General features: G+C 48.8%; 1 protein-coding gene across 35 annotated transcripts in view; it reads right to left on the reverse strand.

The window, feature by feature from the left end:
* The window catches only part of SPMIP7 (sperm microtubule inner protein 7), a 63,283-nt gene that overhangs the window by 1,974 nt on the left and 38,514 nt on the right, over window positions 1-22,795 (reverse strand). For 8 of the 35 annotated variants that reach the window (XM_072791752.1, XM_072791753.1, XM_072791754.1 and 5 more), the window contains 3 exons: window positions 19,680-19,721; window positions 15,319-15,426; window positions 5,077-7,086 (listed from right to left, as the gene is read on the reverse strand). In XM_072791752.1, coding sequence (XP_072647853.1) covers window positions 6,849-7,086; window positions 15,319-15,426; window positions 19,680-19,721 — 388 coding nt within the window. In that variant the 3' untranslated portion in view covers window positions 5,077-6,848. The other 27 variants (XM_072791760.1, XM_072791762.1, XM_072791751.1 and 24 more) reach the window with 21 other exon arrangements.

The following is a 22,795-nucleotide window of genomic DNA, read 5'->3' on the forward strand; positions in this document are numbered from 1 at the left end:
AGTGATTCTGGAGCTGGTGCTCTGTTTGGCCAAGGCCCGGACAATCCACAGCCTGACCCTAAAGTGGTCGTGACTGGTCACTGCTGCTCCTCGAGCCTCATGGAGCCTAGGGAGTCCTTCATTTTCTGAAAGAGAAATATTACAGCCAGGCAAGGGACGCTTCTATCCTTCTCTAGCACAGCTGTGGTCACTGTGTGATGTTCTATGTGAAAAGACCACCACCACTTTCTCTCTCAGCCACTCAGTCTTCCCATTAAGAACATATGGGGTTTCAATTGGATAGTCTATGGTCACAAAAATCTATGATCTAGGCTCTAGAGTTATAATCACTGCACTGACATGGTCAAGACATGAAACCTCTAGGCGGACCTGGCCTTCCAACTCTAGCGAGGAATCTTCTAGAAATAGAACCACTGCTATTGGTGGATGGCTTCCAGAAAATCTTGGCTGCTATTAGGAGAACGGTGGTACTCCAGGGCCAGGTCAGGTGAGTGACTGGACTCGGAGTCCAGGACACTTTGTCTCAGGCAGAAAAAAGCACCAGACCTCATCCGAACTCCACAGACATACCCGGGACACTCCTGGGTCTTTTATTTCCCCGTCGCACCATGCACAGTGCCTCCCCAGGGCTGAAGTTTATAAGTCCCATTCAGAGGGCACGCCTTTGTCAGTAGCCAGCAGTTTCCTTTTGCTTCTTATTGAAGGGATTGTAGGGTTTTACAGTTGTGACCATTCGAGACAGCGGTGCCTGGTGACCGAAGAGGTCAACTTCCATTTCTTTCCGTAAGATGCTATAGCATGGTGGAGAAAGAAGAGAAAAGAAAATGGCCCATAAAATAAACATAAAAAACGTATAACCTCATCTATTTTCCAATTAACAATACACGTGTTCAGGAGAGTGAATGAGGGTCAGGGGGCACATAAGAGAAAGAGAGACTGGGAATGATTAATCCTTGGGTGCATTGTTTCATTTATTTCTTTTATTGGCACTCAGTTTCATTTATTGCGTTGTATACATTATATTGCGATCAGTTTCGTTGACTGAAAATCTATTCTGTGCCTAGAATGCTAAGAATATAGACAAGGAAGCGCTCAAAAGTTACCATACAGAGGCTCTATGGGGGTGGGTCTGGGGCAAGAGACACAGAGAGTTAGAGTCACCTGTCTGTGCTGAGAAAGGACATCCCCCAGAGTCTATGTCAGCAAGGAGTTAAGGGAATTGTGACCAAGGCAGGTGGTAGATAAAGAAGGGGTGCAAGGAGAGAGAGGTGGGAGGGCACAGGGGACATGGGGAGAGGCTCAGGGTGGGGGGCGATGAGCCACATGTAGGGCTGAGAGTGGGTTCCCCCCAGCAGTGGGGTTAAGCTGAATGCTCTCACATGACATCCTTATCCTCACATGCTTTAATTTGCTCATTAAGCAGCAGGAATAATGCTGTCTACTTCATCTGTTGCAAAAAATAAAAGAAAACGAAACTAGAACACAACGCAAATAACGCTTTCCCAACCGCAGTTTACACCCAGAGGTGGTCTTCCCAGCGTGGACATGGGTCATGCCAACTCTCTTGAACAAGTGCTTATAGCCAGTGGCAATTTTGCTGTGCATTTGGTGCTATTTGAGTCACACACACACACAGTGTGGTGTTCATATGTGGAGGAAGTTACAGAGCACAGAGCAACTCAACCTAAAGTGGACTTTTTTGATGCTATGATTATCATGAAGTCATAATTTTTTATTAAGTTGTGGGAAGTGGCTGTTGAAGAGCAAACTCCAGCTCCTGTGCAGGGGGCGTTCTGTTGTGAAAGAAGGAACCCACAGGAAACAGTGGGCTGTCACGGAAGCAGGAGTCAGGATAAGTACCCATGCATGTTCCTTCCCTCTCGAAATGGGAGAGTCACAACATTCGTCTCCCCCACCTCCTGCACAATCTCATCCACTGATCTCTTTCCTTGCTATTCTGTGTCTCATCTCAATATTAGCCTAAAGCATAGTCGGCGTCCTGCACACCTTGCTCAGTATGAGTTACCGGGACCCCGTGGACCACAGCCCCTTGGCATTGACATTCAAGGCCTAATCTTAACCCCAAACCACCACGGTGGCCTCCCAGGCACAAAGATCCCCGGCAGACACACCAGCCCACCCTCTGCACTAAAGGTGTCAAGGGTCTCTTCTCTCCTGGTGGCCTTACCGGCCTACACCGGGCAGGCAGGAGCATCTTGGTTGATTGGTGATGTCAGAATGTGGATGTCAGGAGGTTGACGAAGAGTGGGCTGGGGGGGCGTGTGGAGGGAGGGGAAGGGAGGCTGGGTGTTTGCCTCTGTAAGAAGCTTAGAGCAGAGAGGAAGGGAGGGCACAGAAAGGGGTGGCTACTCAAAGGGGATGACTTTGATTGAGGCAGCAGGGAGGTGGCTGGAGTGGGAGGCATGGGGGGAGAAGCAGGGAGGAGGGAGGATGAAGCTTCTAGAAGAGTGAGACCTTGTCTCTGCGGGGGGAAGGAGACAGAAACAGTGGTGGGAGCAAAGATTCTGATGTTGGGAGAAGGAGGGGAGAAGCCACTGCAGCCCCGGGAGATGGGCTGCCGGCACCACGGGGCGTGCAGACTCCCGGCAGCACAGGCGGGTGACAGAGCCACGGTGAGGGTGCCCGGGGCGGGGTGCCCGGGGCATGCCCGTGTGCACACGGCCTCCCCGAAACAACAGGAAAAACACAGCAGATCAGAGGCAGCATCGGGGGGAAGGCAGCTCACTAAGTTCTCAGACTCGTCACAGAGCGCCCTCCACCTCCACTTTCCTGGGGGAATTTTCAACAAAAATACATTAAATATAACGTCACAAACATGGAGAGGTGATACTTCACGATGGAGAACCTCGAAGGCCCGGCTTGCCCCCATCTCAAGGGCCAGGGTGCCTCCTGGCGTAGAGGGAGCTTTGTAAAACCTGCCAGCGCCCCCGTGTTTTCTCGCCGCAGTCCCGGCGCCTGTCAGGTCGTCGGGGGCGTGGGCTGGAGGTGTGGGAGCTGGCCCAGCAGCGCTTGGGGTCTTCGCTGGGAGTGAGCCTGGGGCTCCTATTCCCAGAGCCGTGTGCACCCCAAGGATAAGAGCCCCAGAGGAGCCGTCTCTCAGGGTCCCCAGGCCCTGGCTGGAAACAGTGGGCCAGAGCGCCGTGTGCGGGGTGTGCAGGTGGGGAGCGGGGCTTCCTGGGGTCAGCAGTGGGTTCGAATTTGGCCAAAAGATTCGAGTTCTTTCCCCAGGTGGTAACGGCCAGAGCAACAGGAGGAGCGGTGGGACCAGTAGCGGGAACAGTGGAGAACGGTTTTCCCCTGGGAGATACAGGTTTCCTCGAGATACCGCGGACGCGGGACAGCAGGGTCGTCGGGGTCGTCGGGGTCATCGGCTGCAGAAATGAGCTGGAGCCACGGGGAGTGAGAGAGGAGGCCCGAGACTCAGGGAGAGGATGGATCACGAAGGAGGAGGCAGGTGTCGGGCATGTTCGCCACCGTCTGGGAAGGCAGCCTGGTCTCTCCGCCGTCGCCAAGCGCCCGGGCAGGGGGTGATTCCAGCCTGGCCGACACCGTCTAAGTGGCAGGCATCAGGGCGCATTTAGTATTGTCGCTGTTTTAGGTTCTTCAGTGAAATCAAATTCATTCATCGTCCAAGTTTCCCTCAGTCCTGCCTTCGCAAATAGACCTGTGACATCTGTACACGTGTCCTGAGAGAAGGCCGACCGGATGCCAGCTACCAGCCCCGGGTAGTCCGAGAGCCAGCGACCTCCTTTCCTGCGCTTCCCCTCAGGTGGCCCAGGCAGTCCTCGAACCCTTCCCTCCGCTGCCGTGGCCCGAGGGGCCAGGTGGGGTGCACAGGGTGTGGAAGGGTCTGGGTGCTGCACACCAGGCCACATGGCCGTCCTGGGGCCCCGGCTGCATGGCCAGGATCCCTGGACGCCCAGCCCGGACATGTCTATGAGACCAGGGCCCTCGTCCAGGGCTGGTGGCGGGAGCGTCTCCCGGGAAGCCCTGCGTCGTGGCCAAGAGGAGCCCCCAGGGTCTTCTGCTTGCCTCGCCGCCGTCATCTGTGAAGTGGGAACACAGGAGCACGTCGTCCCAGGATCCCTGGGAAGGTGGACGAGTCGGCAAATACCAAGCCCTTGGTGGTGGGGGGAGCACCCCCAGGGAGTGAGCGTGTGGTGACACGTGTCAGCCTGTCCTAGGGCTGCGTGACTCCTGCAGGCCGGCCTGGCTCCGGTGAGCTCTTGGGGCAGCACGGGCGTCTGTTGGCTCCGGGAAGGACGCGGGGGTGGGTAAAGGGGGGTGGGGGGGCGAGTGGGCAGCTGATGAGCCGAGTGATGGCCCCTAGGAACCCGCAAGACACCGAGGGCACAGCGCAGCCCCCGCGGGAAGGCCCCCCTTGGAAGCCCTCCAGAGCACCCCGTCCCCCGTGCCCCCCTCTCCTCCTCCAGTGCCCACAGCTCCCCCCCCCGAACCCCTGTTGCTTCTTTGGTGCCTCGAGCACCTCTGCGCAGCCATGGCAGCCTGTGAGCTCCTGGGGGCCGCGGCCCTGGCTGTCAGCCCGTGGGCTCGGGGTCCGGGGCCGCCCGGAGCGTGGGCTCCTCGGGTGTTTGATGAATGCGTGGATCCTGCAGCAAAGGCAGGGAGGACCCTCAGGGAGAACCGCCACCCGCTGGCTCCCAGGCCACTGGGTCGGGACCTGCCGAAGCCCTCGTGTGCTTGGTCACACCTGTGTCCTCCTGTCGGCAAGGCCAGGCCTTGCGCCAAACGTGTCCGGATTTGGGCTCCTTCAGCAACAGCGGGAAAATGACCGCTTCCGTCTTTGGGACTCGACACCCCATTTTCTAAAAGATGCAGATTTGCCCTGGGTGTGCGATGACCCTGACAAGAGTCCCCCTCGCCCCGCCCCGCACATCTGGTGAGCACATGGGTGGCAGGACTCAGACTCACCGGTGGGCTTCGGAGTCCGTCGACGGGGTTGTCGGCAGGATTTCAGGATGTGCAGGGCGGCTGGCTACGGAGCGCCGCTTGCTGGTGTACCCCGGAATGTCGGCAGAGCTGGGGGAAAGGGTTCAAAGAGAGGGGAGGTGAGAGAGGTGTTCGTGAAGCAGTCAGGGTCACCAGCACCCATGTGTGCAAACCTAAAGGAGGACCCTGGAAACCGGGGCCAACGGGAAAGGGGACGGGGGTGGGGTGGGAGACGCTGACTCAGACGCGCAGGTAGACAGCAGCCCACGCTGGGACTAAGACCCTTCTCTCCAGCCCATGTGCCCCCTGTTGTTTGAATTTGCATGAATTTACATACATGATTCACTGTTGAGCTGTTTCCTAACGAGGGCGGACGCCGGCTCTTCACGGAACAGCAGACCCACATGTGACCCTGCCATGCTGACTCCAGTCCTACCAGACACACTTGTGGGCTCGTTTTTAAAGATTTTATTTATTTACTTGGGAGACGGAGAGAATGGGCAGCAGAGGGAGCAGCAGACTCCCAGCCGCGTGGGGAGCCTGGCGGGGGGCTTGGTCCCTCGGCCCCGGGATCACGACCTGACCCGAAGGCAGACGCTTCACCCACGGAGCCCCCGGGTGCCCCACACAACTGCGTTTTTAAAATAGTATTTTCTTTTTTTTTCTAATATTTTATTTATTTATTCATGAGAGAGAGAGAGAGAGAGGGGCAGAGACCCAGGCAGAAGGAGAAGCAGGCTCCATGCAGGGAACCCGACTCGATCCCTGGACCCCAGAAACATGCCCTGGACCCAAGGCAGCACTAAACCACTGAGCCACCCGGGCCACCCTAAAATAGTATTTTCTTATCACCATTGTTTTACTGCATTCCTGATTTTAGGCAATTTCTTAAAATTGCACAGATTTAAATAAGCGGTGGCGTGTTCAGCTCCACCCTGCTTGCTCTTCCGCCTCCCCGGTCCTGCTTCCAGCGAGAGGGAAGAGGGGCCAGCACGGCACACGCAGGCAGGCTCTTCCCTCGAGACCCGGCAAGCAGGTATCCCAAAGAAGTATCTTAATAGCTCTGAGGCATGTGAATAATGACAAATATTTTTGCCATTTTTTTCAGCAGACAAATGCTTTTCGGTGGATTCCTTGCTGAGCGAGACAGGGAGGCTGAGCTCGGGCAGGCTGGTGGGCTCGGTCCCGAGGCCGCTTGCGACCTGTGGTGTGGCCTCGGGGACCAGGGTCAGCAGGGAATTTAAACCGTATTTCAAGGAGCCGCTCGAGTCCTGCCGCCCCGTCCACGAAGCGGGGACTTGAGCGGCCAGCGCCCTGCTGGGGCCTCAGCCTGCGGTGCGGGCCTGGGACGGGCAGGATCGCCCTGAGCCACCAATCCGCTGCAGCCAGGGCCAGCCGCCAGCAGGCCACCCGTGCCACCTGCTCGGTGGCTGACTTCCCTGGCACCGACCCTCGTCCCACACGGACGCACACGCAAAAGGCAACACGGCAGCGGCAGCCGAACCTCCATGCAGGGGGAGGCAGGCTTCATCTGCAGGCCCCTCGCTTGCCCCCACAGCCTTCACACACCCCAAGACGAGCCAGAGGAAACATCCGGGGTCCATTTGTCTTAGAGGACACTTTCGAAATACAGGGCTTCGGGGAGGTCCCTACAGTGACAGGTGGGGGGGGCAGAGAGGGGACGGGGTGTGGGTGTCTCAAGGGTCAGGGCTGGATTCAAGCCCTACAACTCCACTCATCAGCGCGCAACACAGGACCACACGCATAACCCCTTAGCCTCACTGCCTCGGCCTTGCAAGGGGGCGACCCCGCGACCTGCGTGAGGCTGCAGTGAGATTCCAGCTGTGACCGTGCTTGGTGGGGAAAGGCAGCGTCTCTTAATGCAGACTCTCGGCGTCCCCCCGCCCCCTGCCGCACGCATGGATCGTGGAGAGCAGCCAACCACAGTGTGCCCCCCACACGCGGGTCATGGTGCCGGCGCTCCGTGTACCCCTTCCCCACGGACTGGGGGCCGTGCACAGACCTTTGTGCATGATTCCTTTACTCCCGACACAGTCTGTCTGTGTCCCTCCACAGGTGTCCCTCCTCACGTGGTGATGCGTCAGTACTGGAACGCTAGAGAAAAAAATAGGTGCCAGGCAGGAGGTTGTACTAATAAACCCCATCTGTGTCTTGCAAATGCCACGTTATAGTCTTGCTGTGACTACAGGTGACGACGGCTTACAGGCGGCCAAACAGGGACCCCAGACGCTAACAGAGCGACGGGAACTTGCATCGATGGTAATAGCAGAACTGGATTAGCACAAGTATTGGATCTTAGGAGACGAGGAAAATGAGGCAAGGCAAGAGCGGGGAAGCCCGCCGCGTGGGGAGACACGCCTCTCTTCCAGGCTGACCTGCCCCGTACCCGACTGTGAAGTTTTCCTCCGAGGATGGAGGCCCGCGAGCCCCAGCCCGGTCACCTGCAGCAGGGAGAAAACCCCATCCACCTCTTCACGGCTCATCCAGGGCTGGAGGAGTTCGATCAATGTGAAGGCAGCCAGCAAATCTCTAGCACTTCGTAGGAGCCCAACTACTTGTAGTTGAAATCCAAGATCTTAAGAACTTAGGATTTTAATGAGAAATGAACAAAACAGGAGCCAAGTGGGCAGAGAACGTGAAGTTTATCCAGCACAGGCAGCCGAAAAGATGTTCAGTGGTTTCCCAACGTCCCCACAAACTGAAAGCTCATGGGGATTTTGCAAAGGTACCCATGCCTGACTCCCAGCTGCCCGACATTCTGATTCAACTGGTGAGGGGGTGTGAGCTGGGAATTGGGGTCTTCAAAAGCTGTTGAGATAATTCTAGATAAGTGTCGCTTCGAAGTTTGGAAATCCCCGTGTTAGGGCTACATTTTCAGGTTTGTTGGAGGGACCCGGGTGATTAAATCAGAGTTGCCAAATTCTAGGCAGTGCCCTTTAGGATTTCCTGGAATTTTCTCGAAGAAGTGTGTGTGTATGTCAGAGAGGCAACCAAAAACGGGGCAAAATTATTCATGTGTCTGTCTTTCCCCCAAACATTCTGCAAAGCTTCCATGCATGCTAGGGAGGAAATCCCCTTCCTCTGCTTGAGATGTTTTTTCCACTGCCCCTAAAACACCTGCAGAATTAAAATGCCTCTGAAGCCGTGGCCTTCCAGCAGAGCAGTTAAGAGGCCAAAGACGGAGGCGAGGACTTGTCAATCGGGGCAGAGCCTGATGCGGAACACGGTACGGCTCCGTGGGCCTCGGGCACGCTGGCCAGTGCTGCGAAGTCACCTTATACGCTAGACTCTAATGATGCTGTTACGTTGTGTTATGTCACATCCAAGAGCGACAGACCATAAGCCACTCGGCCTTAAGAAATGAATCCAGTTGCATAATAAACTAATTTTGAAATGTGGCCAAATGTTTGAAAACAAAAGTCCTTTCCCATGCTGCTGCTATATCCATTCCATTTATGCCTCTGCAGGGGCGTCACAAGGGCACCTTTTTCCACCTTCAGTGCAACGTGCTGACCGTCTGTCAAGGGGAGAGTAGTCTCTGGGGGACACTCTGCAGCCTGGCTGCTGAGGGGAGACGTGGTTTTCCAAGGGAAGGAGGCAAATCTACAAAGGGCGCTGAGATGTGCAGGCCTTGATGCGGACTTCCAGATTGGCTCCGCGTTCCAAGACCCCCCTCCGCGACCTGAGGGGAGTGGAGAGAAGCGGGAGCTCATTTAAAAGGCAGACAAGTCTTCCTCATTTGTCTTTACTCCGCAGCTTGGAGTCCTGTGAACCCCTTCTCATGGCCCCGATTCCCGGAGTGAGGTGGGATTTCATGCTCTACGGAGGGCATGGGAAGACATCATCACCTAAATTTGCGACTAATGGCTTTTGTCAACCTAGCATGACAAAATGGAAAATAAATGATTTTAGGCTACAAGGAATTTGGTGAGCCTCTTAGAGAAGGGAGCACAGAGGGTGTTTCCTTAAAAGCTGAATAGGAAATAAAGGAATAAACGTGTGGGGAGGGCTTGTGTGTGCAGGGCAGGGGGTGTGCGCGAGGCCTGGGGCTCAGCCCGCAGAAGCTTCTCTGCTGTTCCGCAGCACCCCCCAAGCTCACTGAGTGAGTGCTGAGCCCCCGCAGTGTCTTAGACGCTGGCCTGGGGGGACCTAATCCTCAGAAGACCCGCTCGTGGGTCCTAGAGTCGCGCCTGCTGTGCAGACGCAGGAAGGGAGGTTTCAGAGGAGGTCCAGGGGCCGTGTGCAGGGCCGTGGGGGCGCCCCGAAGGTCTGGGCGCTGGGGGGCCTTGCCACCTGGAGGTCAGGTCGCCGCGCCGAGCTCTCGGGGAGGGCCAGCGGCTCCGCGTCAGGCATATGTCCCTGCAGGCGTCGGGCTCCCGACGGCTTAAGCAGCACGTTTCTAGACGCACGTGGAGAGGTCTGAAGACGGCAAGAGGGGCAGGCTGCTGGGGCCAAGCGGGCGGTGGGGGAGGCAGGGTGCGGGAGGCGCACAAGAGGAGCCGAGGTCTGGAGGCTGGTGCAGCCCTGGGGCTGTCCCTACTGGCCCCGGGACTTCAGACGGCGGAGCCCAAGCTCTCGGGGCCACACTGCAGGGTCCTGGAGGGGGCTGGGCGCGGCTGGTGGGTCAGGTGCGGGCTGCAGGGGGAAGGGGAGCGGAGGGAAGGGGGCTGCAGGGCCCTGGGGGCACAGGCGGAGGGGACAGGGAAGGCAGCCGTGAGCCGGGGTTCCCTCGGTTGGACTGTCGGGTGACAAATGTCGGTAGGACCACAGCATTTGGGTCACTGGGCCGGGCTTCTCAAGAGTGGAAGATGTGCGGGCCCCAAGGTCTGTTCAGGAGCTGCAGCTTTACTGTGGCCCCCGAGGGCCTGTACTTGCTTTCCCCCCTTCCTAGAAGAGGACACAGAATGAGGCAGAGGCTCCCAAGGGCGGCAGGGCTGGAGCCCAGGGGCCGAGGCACGTCCTCCTGGGCAGGCCCGAGGGGCCTGGGCCCGGGGCATCCGGTGGCGGCACCCGGAGGGGGGGCCCTGCAGCCCTTCACCCCGGGCCTCGGCCTCGGCCGCCGCCTCCGTGAAGTGGGGACAGACCCTGATCCCGCGCCTCTGGCCTCATCACACTGTTTTGAAAAACAAATGAAGGAGTAGATGTGAAAGTCCTGCGAAAAGGCAGAAGTGTGGCCGGGGTAAGGAACTACTATTCATAGCTCGCTCTTCAACCTGGGTTGTGGTAAGGCTGGTTGCTTGTTTTTTTTCTAAGGTGTACGTCCCAGGGTGACTGGCAGGAGGGCCCCGCTCCTCCCACCTCAGCCCTCAGCCGGCACCTGCCTGAGGATCCATGTGGGACACCCGCTGTTTGCAGACATGAAGGCCCGTAACTATGGAACCGTGCAGAGTCCTGAAAGGCAGGATGACAACCTCGTGGAAGACAGCCTGGTGGGGGCAGCGGGGAGCCTGGCCCGTTGGGAAAACAGGCCAGCGGTGTCTGGAAAGCACCAGGTGTGGGGGCGGGAGGCATGGGTTCATGGCCAGCTTCCACTTCCCGGGGCTATGGCCCCAGTGGGCTCCTCTCCTCCAGTGGGCTCCTCTCCTCCTCTGGGCCTGTTTCCCTGCTGGTGAAACTAGGGGGGCTGAGCCAGGTGAGAGGCACCCCTGACACCCCACGTGGGCAGCTCCAACAGCTCGTCCTCGGCAAAAGAAAACTCACTTCCAGCACGTCCTTAGGAAAGGGCAGGATGTCGTGCGTTTGGATCCTGACTTGGCACAGATCCGCTGTTCCCTATCATCCTCTCGGTTCCACGCTTGGCACCGAAGCCCCATGAGCACAAAGCATTTCGAAGCTACGTGGAATGAGAGATAGTTACCAAAAGAAGACAAACTCCTCTTCAATCTTGGTCTTCAAGCTCTTGCAAAGGATTAAAAAAAAACAGATTTGGAGGGAAAGGGGTTTCTTTACGTTAGTGTTTGCCTTACTTTTTTTTTTTGCTTGATATAGATTCTAAGAGAGGAGTGACTTTGTACCTTCTTTTTTTTTTTTTTTTTTTTTTTTTTTAATTTCTGAACAGTACTCTGATCCAGTAAATAGTACCTGTTTGGAGAAGGGATGAAAAAGCCATTTTTCCTGAGCTTTAGGATTTCCTGTTGAACTCAATAGATGTTGTGGGTTCACTTAGTTCCTAAATTAGTCTCAAGTTAGAAGTGAAGGACTACAATGTAAACTGCATTAAGATTTTGAGTTCCTTAGCTGTGAATGTTTTGTGATAACTGGGCACTCCTACAAATTAGAAAATATTTCAATTTTAGTGGGAAAACTGTTTTTAGGGATTTCTACTACATCAATGCCTGCATAACTGTACAAATATGTATGTGGAGGTATTTATGGTTCCATTGCTTATAATAGGAAAGATACTAAGTCCTTGGCCTATGTAAACTGTCATATAGCCTTGTTTGAATATCATGCAGCCATTAACAAGATTTTAATAGTCCTGCGTATCGTCAGGGAGAACGTGCATTGTGTATTTCAACTTTGCACACATAGACGACAATACACATGCACCTGTGCATTCTAGTTACTCACATGTGTGTGGGGGAGAGTAAAAAATATACCGAGCTTTAGTATTGGAATTGAAAATGGAAGAGATATTTCACTTTCTGCACTTGAAAAATATTTGAATTATTTTTACAGTGAGAACATTTGGAAGGGAAAAAAGATGTCTGGTGAGCTTTAACGCCAGTACCAAAGGAGAAGACAAATGTTAAGGACAAGACTCGTTCTGATATAATATATATAAAATTCCCCCCAAAATGAGTTTGAAACTTGCTTAAGAATATTTGTATATTTTGCCTCCATAATTCACTTCAAGGAGTCTCCCTTTAGTAAATGATCCCAAATCACAAAAAAGAGTCACATTAAAAAGTGCTTGACGGCATTATTTATCATAACAAAAAAAAAGCAAACAATTTGCATATGTCACCTAGTCTAGTGAACTAGTTGGTGACAAACACATCTACACAAATAAAAATTATAACGAGTGCATAATAAATGTACTGGTGATGATGTTGTGATGTTAAAATGGTAAAAATTTTAAATGTCGTAGGATCCTAGCTAATAAATACACAAAAACAAGACTAAAAAGTGCATCTGACAGATGAGATTATGTCAAAATCTTGATAATGGTTATGTGTTTGTGCGAGAGTGTGCTTATCATTTTTATTGTGACCGATTTCACTGTACTTTTTCCCATAACATCAGATTCAGTTCTACAATTATTTTTTGAGCCCTTTTTTAAACAAATAGTACAATGACCTCACCAGCAATTTGAAAAACCCTGGCTGCGTCAGGTGACGTGGTAACCAGAGAACAGAACCTGACGTTAGTGAGGAAAAAGTGTGAAAGACATTCACTCTTTTGGGAGATTGGTGATCCCAAAGATGGAACCACCAGAACGTGGAGCCAGTGGCCTTGACGTCTGAAGCAGGAAATAGCTTGGCTTGCCCACCATGAGTAAGTCTCCTGAATTATGCGGAAAATTCTGAAGATAATATCATGAAGACATTTTTTTCTTTAGGAAAGTTTAAAATTGGGGCACCTGGGTGGCTCAGTTGCGTAAGCATCTGCCTTCAGCTCAGGTCATGGTCTCGGGGTCCTGGCATCGATCTCCGCATCGGGCTCCCTGTTCAGGGGAGTGTCTGCTTCTCCCTCTGCCCCTCCCCCCAGCTTGTGAGCTCTTGTTCTCCTTCTCTCAAATAAATAAAATCTTAAAAAAAAAAAAAAAAAGGAAAGAAAGTTTAAGATGAGGAAACAAGGGAAGAGTCACATTTGCTTTGGGAGAGGATGGCACCCTATATTCTGCACTTGGCACAAAGGTAGTAAATTCATGTGGCTCTGGGTTTGGGATTTTATGCAAATGGAATCAGAGCGTCATCTTTTAGTTCAGTGCGGTGCTGTAAAAACAACAAAATCTCGTGTTTAGAGATCTATGTGTATGTAGTGAAACTATGCAGCAGCGCAAGTGAAGCATAAGCCTGCAGCCTGGGAAGGGGACCCAGTTGATGAGCACAGGATGCACACACAAGCGGTTTAAAAGGTATTAGTAAAATATTATCTCTTTATCTAGGCAGGAAATCACATGCATTATGTGTTATCTTACTCCATATGTTACATTTGATGCTCCGTATTTTTGCCGATCTATTAATATTTCATGATAAAAGTGAAAAGCATTTCTTTGTGTTCAAAGGTTAAAATTACGTTTAAAACTGAAAGGTGACCGAAAGAAGAAACTTTGCGAGCTTGGCGGCCCTCTAGCGCTCAAATCGGACAAGTACAATTAATGCCTTTGAGTCTTTGCTGTGATCCACTCCTGCTCTCACTTCCTTTGACCAGAAGTCAACAGCAGGAGGAGTAGAAAGGCCTGGTCCCGGAGCTAGTCAGGAAAAACGGCGTGTTTGACATCCACTTCCTAAGATGCTGTTTCACTCTCTTGGAAGAACCACCCAAAAGAATATGTCTTGATCTTTGGCAAGAATGTTTCATAAAATCTTTCAAAATTTAAAGGAACATTTCAAAAGGAAAAGAGTACTAAATTTTATACGCATAGGATGTTTTAAAATTGATTTTATCCCCAGGTCCTTCTTTTAAGATCTTTAGAATTACTATGTTTAATAGCATTGATTTTCTTGGAAAATTTGAGGAAGAATCACACCAACGGATCCTTCCCTCAAGACTCAGCTCAGCTGTCCCACAGCCTTGGGGTCCCACGGGTGAACTGATCTCTCTGTGCACCTGAGCTTTGAAAACAGGAAGCTGACTTTTCCAGGGACTCATTGCATCCTGCTCTTTACCATAAATATTTGTGTACAGCGCTTATTCATCTTCAGATTCTTGAGCTACTCCAGGGCCAAGTCTCTGTCTTTTTTCTCTTTATGTTACCACAGTTCTTAACATAGTACCTGGAGCATTTTATAGGCTCTTTGGTCTTTTTCTTTGGGTGCATTATCTAGAGATTTAAGTGAGATGCGTTACATAACTGTATTTTAACACCAAAGTTAGTTTAGAAACGTATTTTATAGTTTGGCCAGGGAGTCAAGAGCATTACATAGACTAGATAACGGAAGGAAATGTAAGATTGCTGTAGGAGATGGCATTGCATCTGCCCTGCCACACAGCACGTCTGAAGGGCAGCTCGTGCGAAAGGCAGTTGGTTCGTCTTATGGGCACGACTGATGGGTTTTTTGTTTTGGTTTGTTTTTAAAAGGAATCAATTAGCATCGAAAATACTGTCATAAAAAACAAAGGAAAATGCTGTCATGATTCAGTTTGGTCTCGCGTGAAATGTGCAAGTTTGGGGATCCCTGGGTGGCACAGCAATTTGGCGCCTGCCTTTGGCCCAGGGCGCAATCCTGGAGACCCAGGATCGAATCCCACATCGGGCTCCTGGTGCATAGAGCCTGCTTCTCCCTCTGCCTGTGTCTCTGCCTCTCTCACTCTCTCTCTCTCTCTCTGTGACTATCATAAATAAATAAAAATTTAAAAAAAAGAAATGTGCAAGTTTGTCAGTCATCACAGAAACTGGTGGAATAATATCCATGACACTGAGCAACTCAGGGACATGATGAAAAGAGCACGGGATTTCAACCCCCAGCAGCATCTGGGGACTCCCGGGGGGCTAACGCCTGAGCTCTAGTGTTCCCATGGGTGAGAGCAAGTAGCTACACGTATTATACTGTATATACTTATAGAGCCCCACAAATCACATAGTAAATAAATTTTTGTATTTATATATGATATATTATGTGCAATATAGAATACCATATATTTTAGATATTATATATTTTATATATAGTATATCATATTATGAATTATAAGTTATATATTATAATTTTTATTGTTACACACTTTATCATCTATCTTACATGTTATGTGTTATATAAGTATATTGTATATAATAGCATATATTATATACATTGTTATTTATGTATTATAAAATATATATTTATGTTGTAAAAGATTATATGTGTATAAATATATAAGTATATTATACATAATTTTATAATATATAAATATATTTTGTATAGTTTATGTGAAATATTTTAAATATATATTTAAAACATAGAATATAAAATATATTACACGAATACATATCCAGGCACCCAGGCTAGTCAGTGCAAAGCTCTGTGATCTCAGTTTGTGACAAGTGCTTTCAGGCAGCTGGTGTCTTTCTTCTTAAGCTATGTCCATGACAGTCCATCTTTTATTTCTCATTTAAGATAAAGCCCATCACCATGTTCCATCCTTAATGGTAACATAAGGGGAATAATTATGAGTGGGACTCACCGACTTGTGTTTGTATAGAGAATTTTAGAGCTCCGAGGCTTGGCAATGGACGTGATGTCTCCAAAGGGGTTGTCGACGTCATCGGCACTTGTGGACTGCACGTAACCACTGTTGGTGGGACAAGGAAAGAAAACGTGGGTTTCTTTATAAGAAAAACAGAAGAAAAATAGTGAAAGGGAATAAAGGGGAAAGGAGAAAAAATGAGTGGGAAATATCAGAAAGGGAGACAGAACATGAGAGACTCCTAACTCTGGGAAACGAACAAGGGGTGGTGGAAGGGGAAGAGGGCGGAGGGTGGGGGGACTGGGTGGCGGGCACTGAGGGGGGCACTTGACGGGATGAGCACTGGGTGTTATTCTGTATGTTGGCAAATTGAACACCAATAAAAAATAAATTAAAAAAGAAGAAGAACAGAAGAAAAGATCAACAGTGTCCTGACAGCCAAAAGAAATCTTATTTGCTAACATAGATCAAAAAAACTGAAAAAACAAAATAAAATTATTCACCATGACCAAGTAGAATTTATTCCCGGGACACAAGGCTGGTTCAACACTCGTAAAACAATCAATGTGATTCATCATATCAGCAAGAGAAAAACCAAGAACCATATGATCCTCTCATTAGATGCAGAGAAAGCATTTGACAAAATACAGCATCCATTCCTGATCAAAACTCTTCAGAGCGTAGGGATAGAGGGAACTTTCCTCAACATCTTAAAAGCCATCTACGAAAAGCCCACAGCAAATATCATTCTCAATGGGGAAGCACTGGGAGCCTTTCCCCTAAGATCAGGAACAAGACAGGGATGTCCACTCTCACCACTGCTATTCAACATAGTACTGGAAGTCCTAGCCTCAGCAATAAGACAACAAAAAGACATTAAAGGCATTCAAATTGGCAAAGAAGAAGTCAAACTCTCCCTCTTCGCCGATGACATGATACTCTACATAGAAAACCCAAAAGTCTCCACCCCAAGATTGCTAGAACTCATGCAGCAATTTGGCAGCGTGGCAGGATACAAAAGCAATGCCCAGAAGTCAGTGGCATTTCTCTACACTAAGAATGAGACTGAAGAAAGAGAAATTAAGGAGTCAATCCCATTTACAATTGCACCCAAAAGCATAAGATACCTAGGAATAAACCTAACCAAAGAGGTAAAGGATCTATACCCTAAACACTATAGAACACTTCTGAAAGAAATTGAGGAAGACACAAAGAGATGGGAAAATATTCCATGCTCACGGATTGGCAGAATTAATATTGTGAAAATGTCAATGTTACCCAGGGCAATGTATACGTTTAATGCAATCCCTATCAAAATGCCATGGACTTTCTTCAGAGAGTTAGAACAAATCATCTTAAGATTTGTGTGGAATCAGAAAGGACTCTGAATAGCCAGGGGAATTTTAAAAAAGAAAACCATATCTGGGGACATCACAATGCCAGACTTCAGGTTGTACTACAAAGCTGTGGTCATCAAGACAGTGTGGTCCTGGCACAAAAAAGGACACATAGATCAATGGAACAGAATAGAGAACCCAGAAGTGGACCCTCAACTTTATGGTCAACTAATATTCGATAAAGGAGGAAAGACTCTCCACTGGAAGAAGACAGTCTCTTCAATAAATGGTGCTGGGAACATTGGACATCACATGCAGAAGAATGAAACTAGACCACTCCCTTTCACCATACACAAAGATAAACTCAAAATGGATGAAAGATCTAAATGTGAGACAAGATTCCATCAAAATCCTAGAGGAGAACACAGGCAACACCCTTTTTGAACTCGGCCACAGTAACTTCTTGCAAGATACATCCACGAAGGCAAAAGAAGCAAAGGCAAAAATGAACTATTGGGACTTCATCAAGATAAGAAGCTTTTGCACAGCAAAGGATACAGTCAACAAAACTAAAAGACAACCTACAGAATGGGAGAAGGTATTTGCAAATGACGTATCAGATCAAGGGCTAGTTTCCAAGATCTATAAAGAACTTAGTAAACTCAACACCAAAGAAATAAACAATCCAATCATGAAATGGGCAAAAAACATGAAGAGAAATCTCACAGAGGAAGACATAGACATGGCCAACATGCACATGAGAAAATGCTCCGCATCACTTGCCATCAGGGAAATACAAATCAAAACCACAAGGAGATACTACCTCCCACCAGTGAGAATGGGGAAAATTAACAGGGCAGGAAACCACAAATATTGGAGAGGATGCGGAGAAAAGGGAACCCTCTTACACTGTTGGTGGGAATGTGAACTGGTGCAGCCACTCTGGAAAACTGTGTGGAGGTTCCTCAAAGAGTTAAAAATAGACCTGCCCTACGACCCAGCAATTGCACTGTTGGGGATTTACCCCAAAGATACAAATGCAATGAAACGCAGGGACACCTGCACCCCGATGTTTCTAGCAGCAATGTCCACAATAGCCAAACTGTGGAAGGAGCCTCAGTGTCCATCGAAAGATGAATGGATAAAGAAGATGTGGTTTATGTATACAATGGAATATTCCTCAGCCATTAGAAACGACAAATACCCACCATTTGCTTCAACGTGGATGGAACTGGAGGGTATTAGGCTGAGTGAAGTAAGTCAATCAGAGAAGGACAAACATTATATGTTCTCATTCACTTGGGGAATATATATAATAGTGAAAGGGAATAGAAGGGAAGGGAGAAGAAATGTGTGGGAAATATCAGAAAGGGAGACAGAACGTAAAGACTCCTAACTCTGGGAAACGAACTGGGGGTGGTGGAAGGGGAGGAGGGCGGGGGGTGGGGGTGACTGGGTGACGGGCACTGAGGGGAGCACTTGATCGGATGAGCACTGGGTGTTATTCTGTATGTTGGCAAATTGAGCACCAATAAAAAATAAATTTATTATTAAAAAAAATAAAAAAATAAATTAATATTAACCATGATGAGAAAACACCTTGCTTAAAAAAAAAATAAATGCAGGGGCACCTGGGTGGCTCAGCAGGTTGGGCCTCTGACAGCAGCTCAGGTCATGATCCTGGAGTCCCAGGATAGAGCCCCGTGTCCGGCTCCCTGCTCAGCGGGGAGTCTGCTTCTTCTTCTGACCCTCTTCCCACTCCCGCTCTTTCTCTTTCTCAAATAAGTAAATAAAATAATTTGAAAGAAAAAAAGAAAGAGAGGAAAGAGATGTTCCCATTTTCGGTGCAATGGTTGCCAGACCCCGATGATCCCAAGCATGGGCTGGGGTGGGAGTAGCAGGGGGTGGTGTGTTTGCATGGAGCCAGGCTGTCTCTGCAGCCCTGGGTTGGCGCCTTCACTGAGGACGGCTAGACCCGGGGTCGGGCAGAGGCCAGTACCCGCCGGAGCCTGTAGGGTGCCTGTTGGGGTCGGAATCCGGGAGCCCAGGAATCCAGGGCAGCCAGCAGTGCCTTCAGGGCCCTGACACAAGGCTATGTGCTGTCACCGTGTCCTGGCAGTGTTTCTGGGGCCACGGGTTAGAAAGACTGGTCAACCCCGCTATTGAGCAGTAATGGGGGAGGGGAGGGCGAAGATGAAAGACACTTTCTCAGATTTCCTCTGTCCTAGGTACTATGATCTGAGTCTTTATGCTCCTCCCATGTGCTTATGTTGACATTCTAATGCCTGAGGGTAGGGCGGTAGCAGGTGGAGGTAGTGGAGGGGAGCTCAGGTCAGGGCGGGGCGCCCTCGGGAGCAGGATTAGAGTGCTTTCTAAGAGGGGGTCCCCGGAGCTCTCTTGCCCTGCCACCCCATGAGGACACACTGCAAAGTCTGGGCCTCAAGAGAGTCCTGTCCCCACATGCTGGCACCCAGATCTTGGGCTCCCAGGATCCAGAACTGTTAGAAATAAATGTCTGCTGTTTAGAAGCCACGCGGCCCGTGGCATTTTGGCAGAGCAGCCCCAGCGGACTTCAGTCCTCGCGAGGCCCCCCCCACGGGGGGCGGCGCGCATCTCTGCCGACTCAGGAAAGCCAAGTTTAAATTTAGGAAAGGAAGATGAGACATTGCCTGTCCTCCTGCGTTAGCGAGCATGTCACACCTTCCGCACCGAGTATCAGAGTCTTTCTGGTTGACAACACCCAATATTAGTAGCACCCAGGGTATTTCACTTCATAAAATAACCAATTTGGGGAAACAGAAAAATACCACTCCCCCTTTCTTTCTTTTATCAGAATCGTTAACCGATCTGTGATGGAAGTCCTGACATTGAGCAGGCTCTGTGCCGGCAAAACGTCAGAAACCTGTTCGAAAGGATAAGTTGTCTTAAACAGTGAATTACAAACATGAGTGAGCTGAAAGCCACTACAATTTAGATGTAAATCTAGTAATTTTTAAGACATTAAGAAACACTCTCACTTACGTATACAGAGGAATGTATTTGCTTCTGGAACTTGGACTCACGCTTAGAAAAGGAGAAAATATGGACAATGGAGTTACTGACATTAATTTAATAAGCACCAAATCATCATAGTATTTCTATTAAAAGAAGAACAAAGTCTTCAGAGAGACCTCATGGGAATTCACCTCTAAGAGTTTGTAATTTTAAACAGAGGTGATTTAAAGGTGTAGTTTTAGGTGAAAATCAAAAACAAGACAAATGGAGTCCAGCTCCTGCAGACACCCGTGTCCCGCTTTGCTCTCCGAAGCCCTGTTCTAGAGCCCGTCCTTCTGGCCTCCCTTTTGCTGGAGGCTTCCCTGGGCCCCGGGTGGCCCGTACGGGGCGAAGGCGAGCCTCCGATTTTCTTAGATACACGCAGTTTGCCCGGTGAGTGGATCTTACTGACCGTCCAGTGCAACCCTCCAGGGTAGAGATGAAGCTCACGGCATGAAGGTCAGTGATTTACAGGAGATCACGGTTATTTATAGCATCCCAAGGAGCTCTGGGTTTATTTTATATTTTCCCTGCTCCAGCCCCAGAATTGGCCATTTCTCTAGGAGTCTCAAAATTTCTTTTATTGGAGATCTGGGTGCTAGAGGTGCTTGTGGCCACTGAGGTGTCCCTGCTCCAGGGTCCTCTGAGCGGACGGAGCTAGGTATGCACAGATGTGTAGGAACCTGTACATGCCCACATGTTGGGGTATATTCCTGTTTCTGCTGTCTGTATATATACTAAAGTCAACCTGAGTTCCCAGGATACCTCCCTCCTGATTAAATCCCCACCACAGCGTTCATTCTTAGCCTTTCTCCCTTACTTATTTGTATTTCCTCCTGATAATATGAAACCTGCTTCCCAGGATTGACCAAACATTTCATTTTGTTCAAATCTATACACGTAAGAAGTGTTAGAACCACCAACCCATTTGCCTGTGGAGACACGTGCACTAGACCATCGCCCTTATATGCCATTCTTTTGGCCTTATGTTACTCAGTCAAAATACTGTTTCCAAACTTATTAAGGTCCAGCGTTATTTGGGACCATCCACTTAAGTGTAGTTATGTCATTTATTTGTAACTTAGATTCTTTTGTCACCATCTGCATCCCACCCTGGATTCCCCCGACCTCTGGCAGGTATGGATGGACATACGTATTTGTATATGCATGTATGTGTTTATTTTACTTTGCATTCAGTAGAGTGTGTTCTTTGTGGTGTACGGTTCTATGGGTTTTACAAATACAGAGTCATGAGGCCACCACCACAGAAGCATACAGAACAGTTTATTGCCCCAAATGTTCCCTTTATAGGCCCTCTGCATTCATTCCTCTCTCCCTTCCCAGCTGCTGGCTGCCACTGTTCTGTTCCCACCCTGTGGTTTTGCCTTTTCTAAATGTCATATAAATGGAGTCATACAGTAAGTTACCTTTTAGGTCTGGCTGCTTTCCCTGAGCAAAATGCACTTAAGATTCACACACACTGCTGCGTGTTGCATTTGGTTTTTTCATTGCTGTGTAGTATGCCATTACGCTGGGACACTCTGGTATGTTTGTCCAGTGCGTCCTTCCCCCTGGCCTGTGGAAAGGCATCTTGGTTGCTTCTAGGTTTTGGCATTATGTGTACAGCTGCACAAATATTCTAATACGGGTTTTAGTGTGGGGTCCTGGGAGCAACATGTGTGTAGGGGAAGGCTGCAGAGCGAGCAGCACTCTCTAAAGTTCAGAGATGTGGCGATACTGACTAAGATGTGTAGGTTTGTCATTCATCCAATGATTTCCTGCATAAAAAATGCACCAGGAATGCCTGGGTGGCTCAGGCATTTGGCAGAACATATTTTAGATAATCTTGGTCATAAAGTTTACATACTACTTTTAGAATATGGCTTGATAAAATCTGAGTTTGCTAACAAGACAACATTCTTCTCCGTAGTTTCACCATTTACAATATTAGACACAGGAGTTAAATGTGATTATGATTTTGCATATTTTCACTTCATTATTCTTTTTTCTTTACTGATATAAAAATTAATTTCTAAAGGGCAATATGCTGGTTTTATTGAAGTGCTACACAGATTTGAAAAATGTTGTCTTTGATATTATTTTTCCATATTTGAAATATATTAAGTACTCTCATTAATTTTTAGCTCACTACAGTTAAAAATCTCCTGGATTTAGCAATTAGTTGTGGATTAGGTAAATATAAAATTTAATTTACAATATTAACCTTCCTATTGAGGTGATGATTGAATCTCTAGGAAAGAAAAGAGAATAATCACACTGTGGACATGAACTTCTCTTATGCATTATCTGTCTGTTTCACACAATTCCTTATAAATATCTGCAGTATTTTTTGCAAAATACACATATCTGTTTAGAGTTCCATGTGATTCATTCTTATATTTTCTATTCTATTTAATTTCACAAAATGGTGGTTGTGACTCACCACCAATGGTTGCAATCAATAGGCCACACTTCACTCATTAAACTACTCAGTAGAATCTACTCATTAAACTGTACTAGGGTAATTATATTCCATCATGTGGACAAATGGATCCCCCCATTCACATTCTAAGCCAGAGTTGATTCCAAGTGGTTTAAAGAGATAAATGTGGAAAGCAAACTGATTAAAAAAAAAAAAAAAGTAAAGAATAATAATATATTGCTTCTAGGTAGGGAAAGATCTGCCAAAAAACTCTATAATGGGACACCTGGGTGGCTCAGCAGTTGAGTGTCTGCCTTCAGCTCAGGGCATGATCTGGGGGTCCCGGAATTGAGTCCCACATCAGGCTCCCTGCATGGAGCCTGCTTCTCCTTCTGCCTGTGTCTCTGCCTCTCTCTCTCTCTGTCTCTCATGAATAAATAAAAATATTTTTTAAAAGCTCCATAAAAATCATCAAACATGGAAGAAAATATTGATGAATTCAAAACTTTAGTTCAGCAAAGAGCAGTATAAAACAGAAAAGTCCCAGAGTAAAAGGAGATACTATGTTGCATATTACCAATAATTTTTTTTCAGAATGGTAAACACAAAAATTTATACAATTAATAAGTTAAAGTTAAGGAACCCAACTGTAAAGGGGGAAATATATGTGAACAGGTAAGTT

The sequence above is a fragment of the Canis lupus genome, chromosome 21, assembly GCF_048164855.1.
Source record: "Canis lupus baileyi chromosome 21, mCanLup2.hap1, whole genome shotgun sequence".
Classification (NCBI taxonomy): Eukaryota; Metazoa; Chordata; class Mammalia; order Carnivora; family Canidae; genus Canis; species Canis lupus.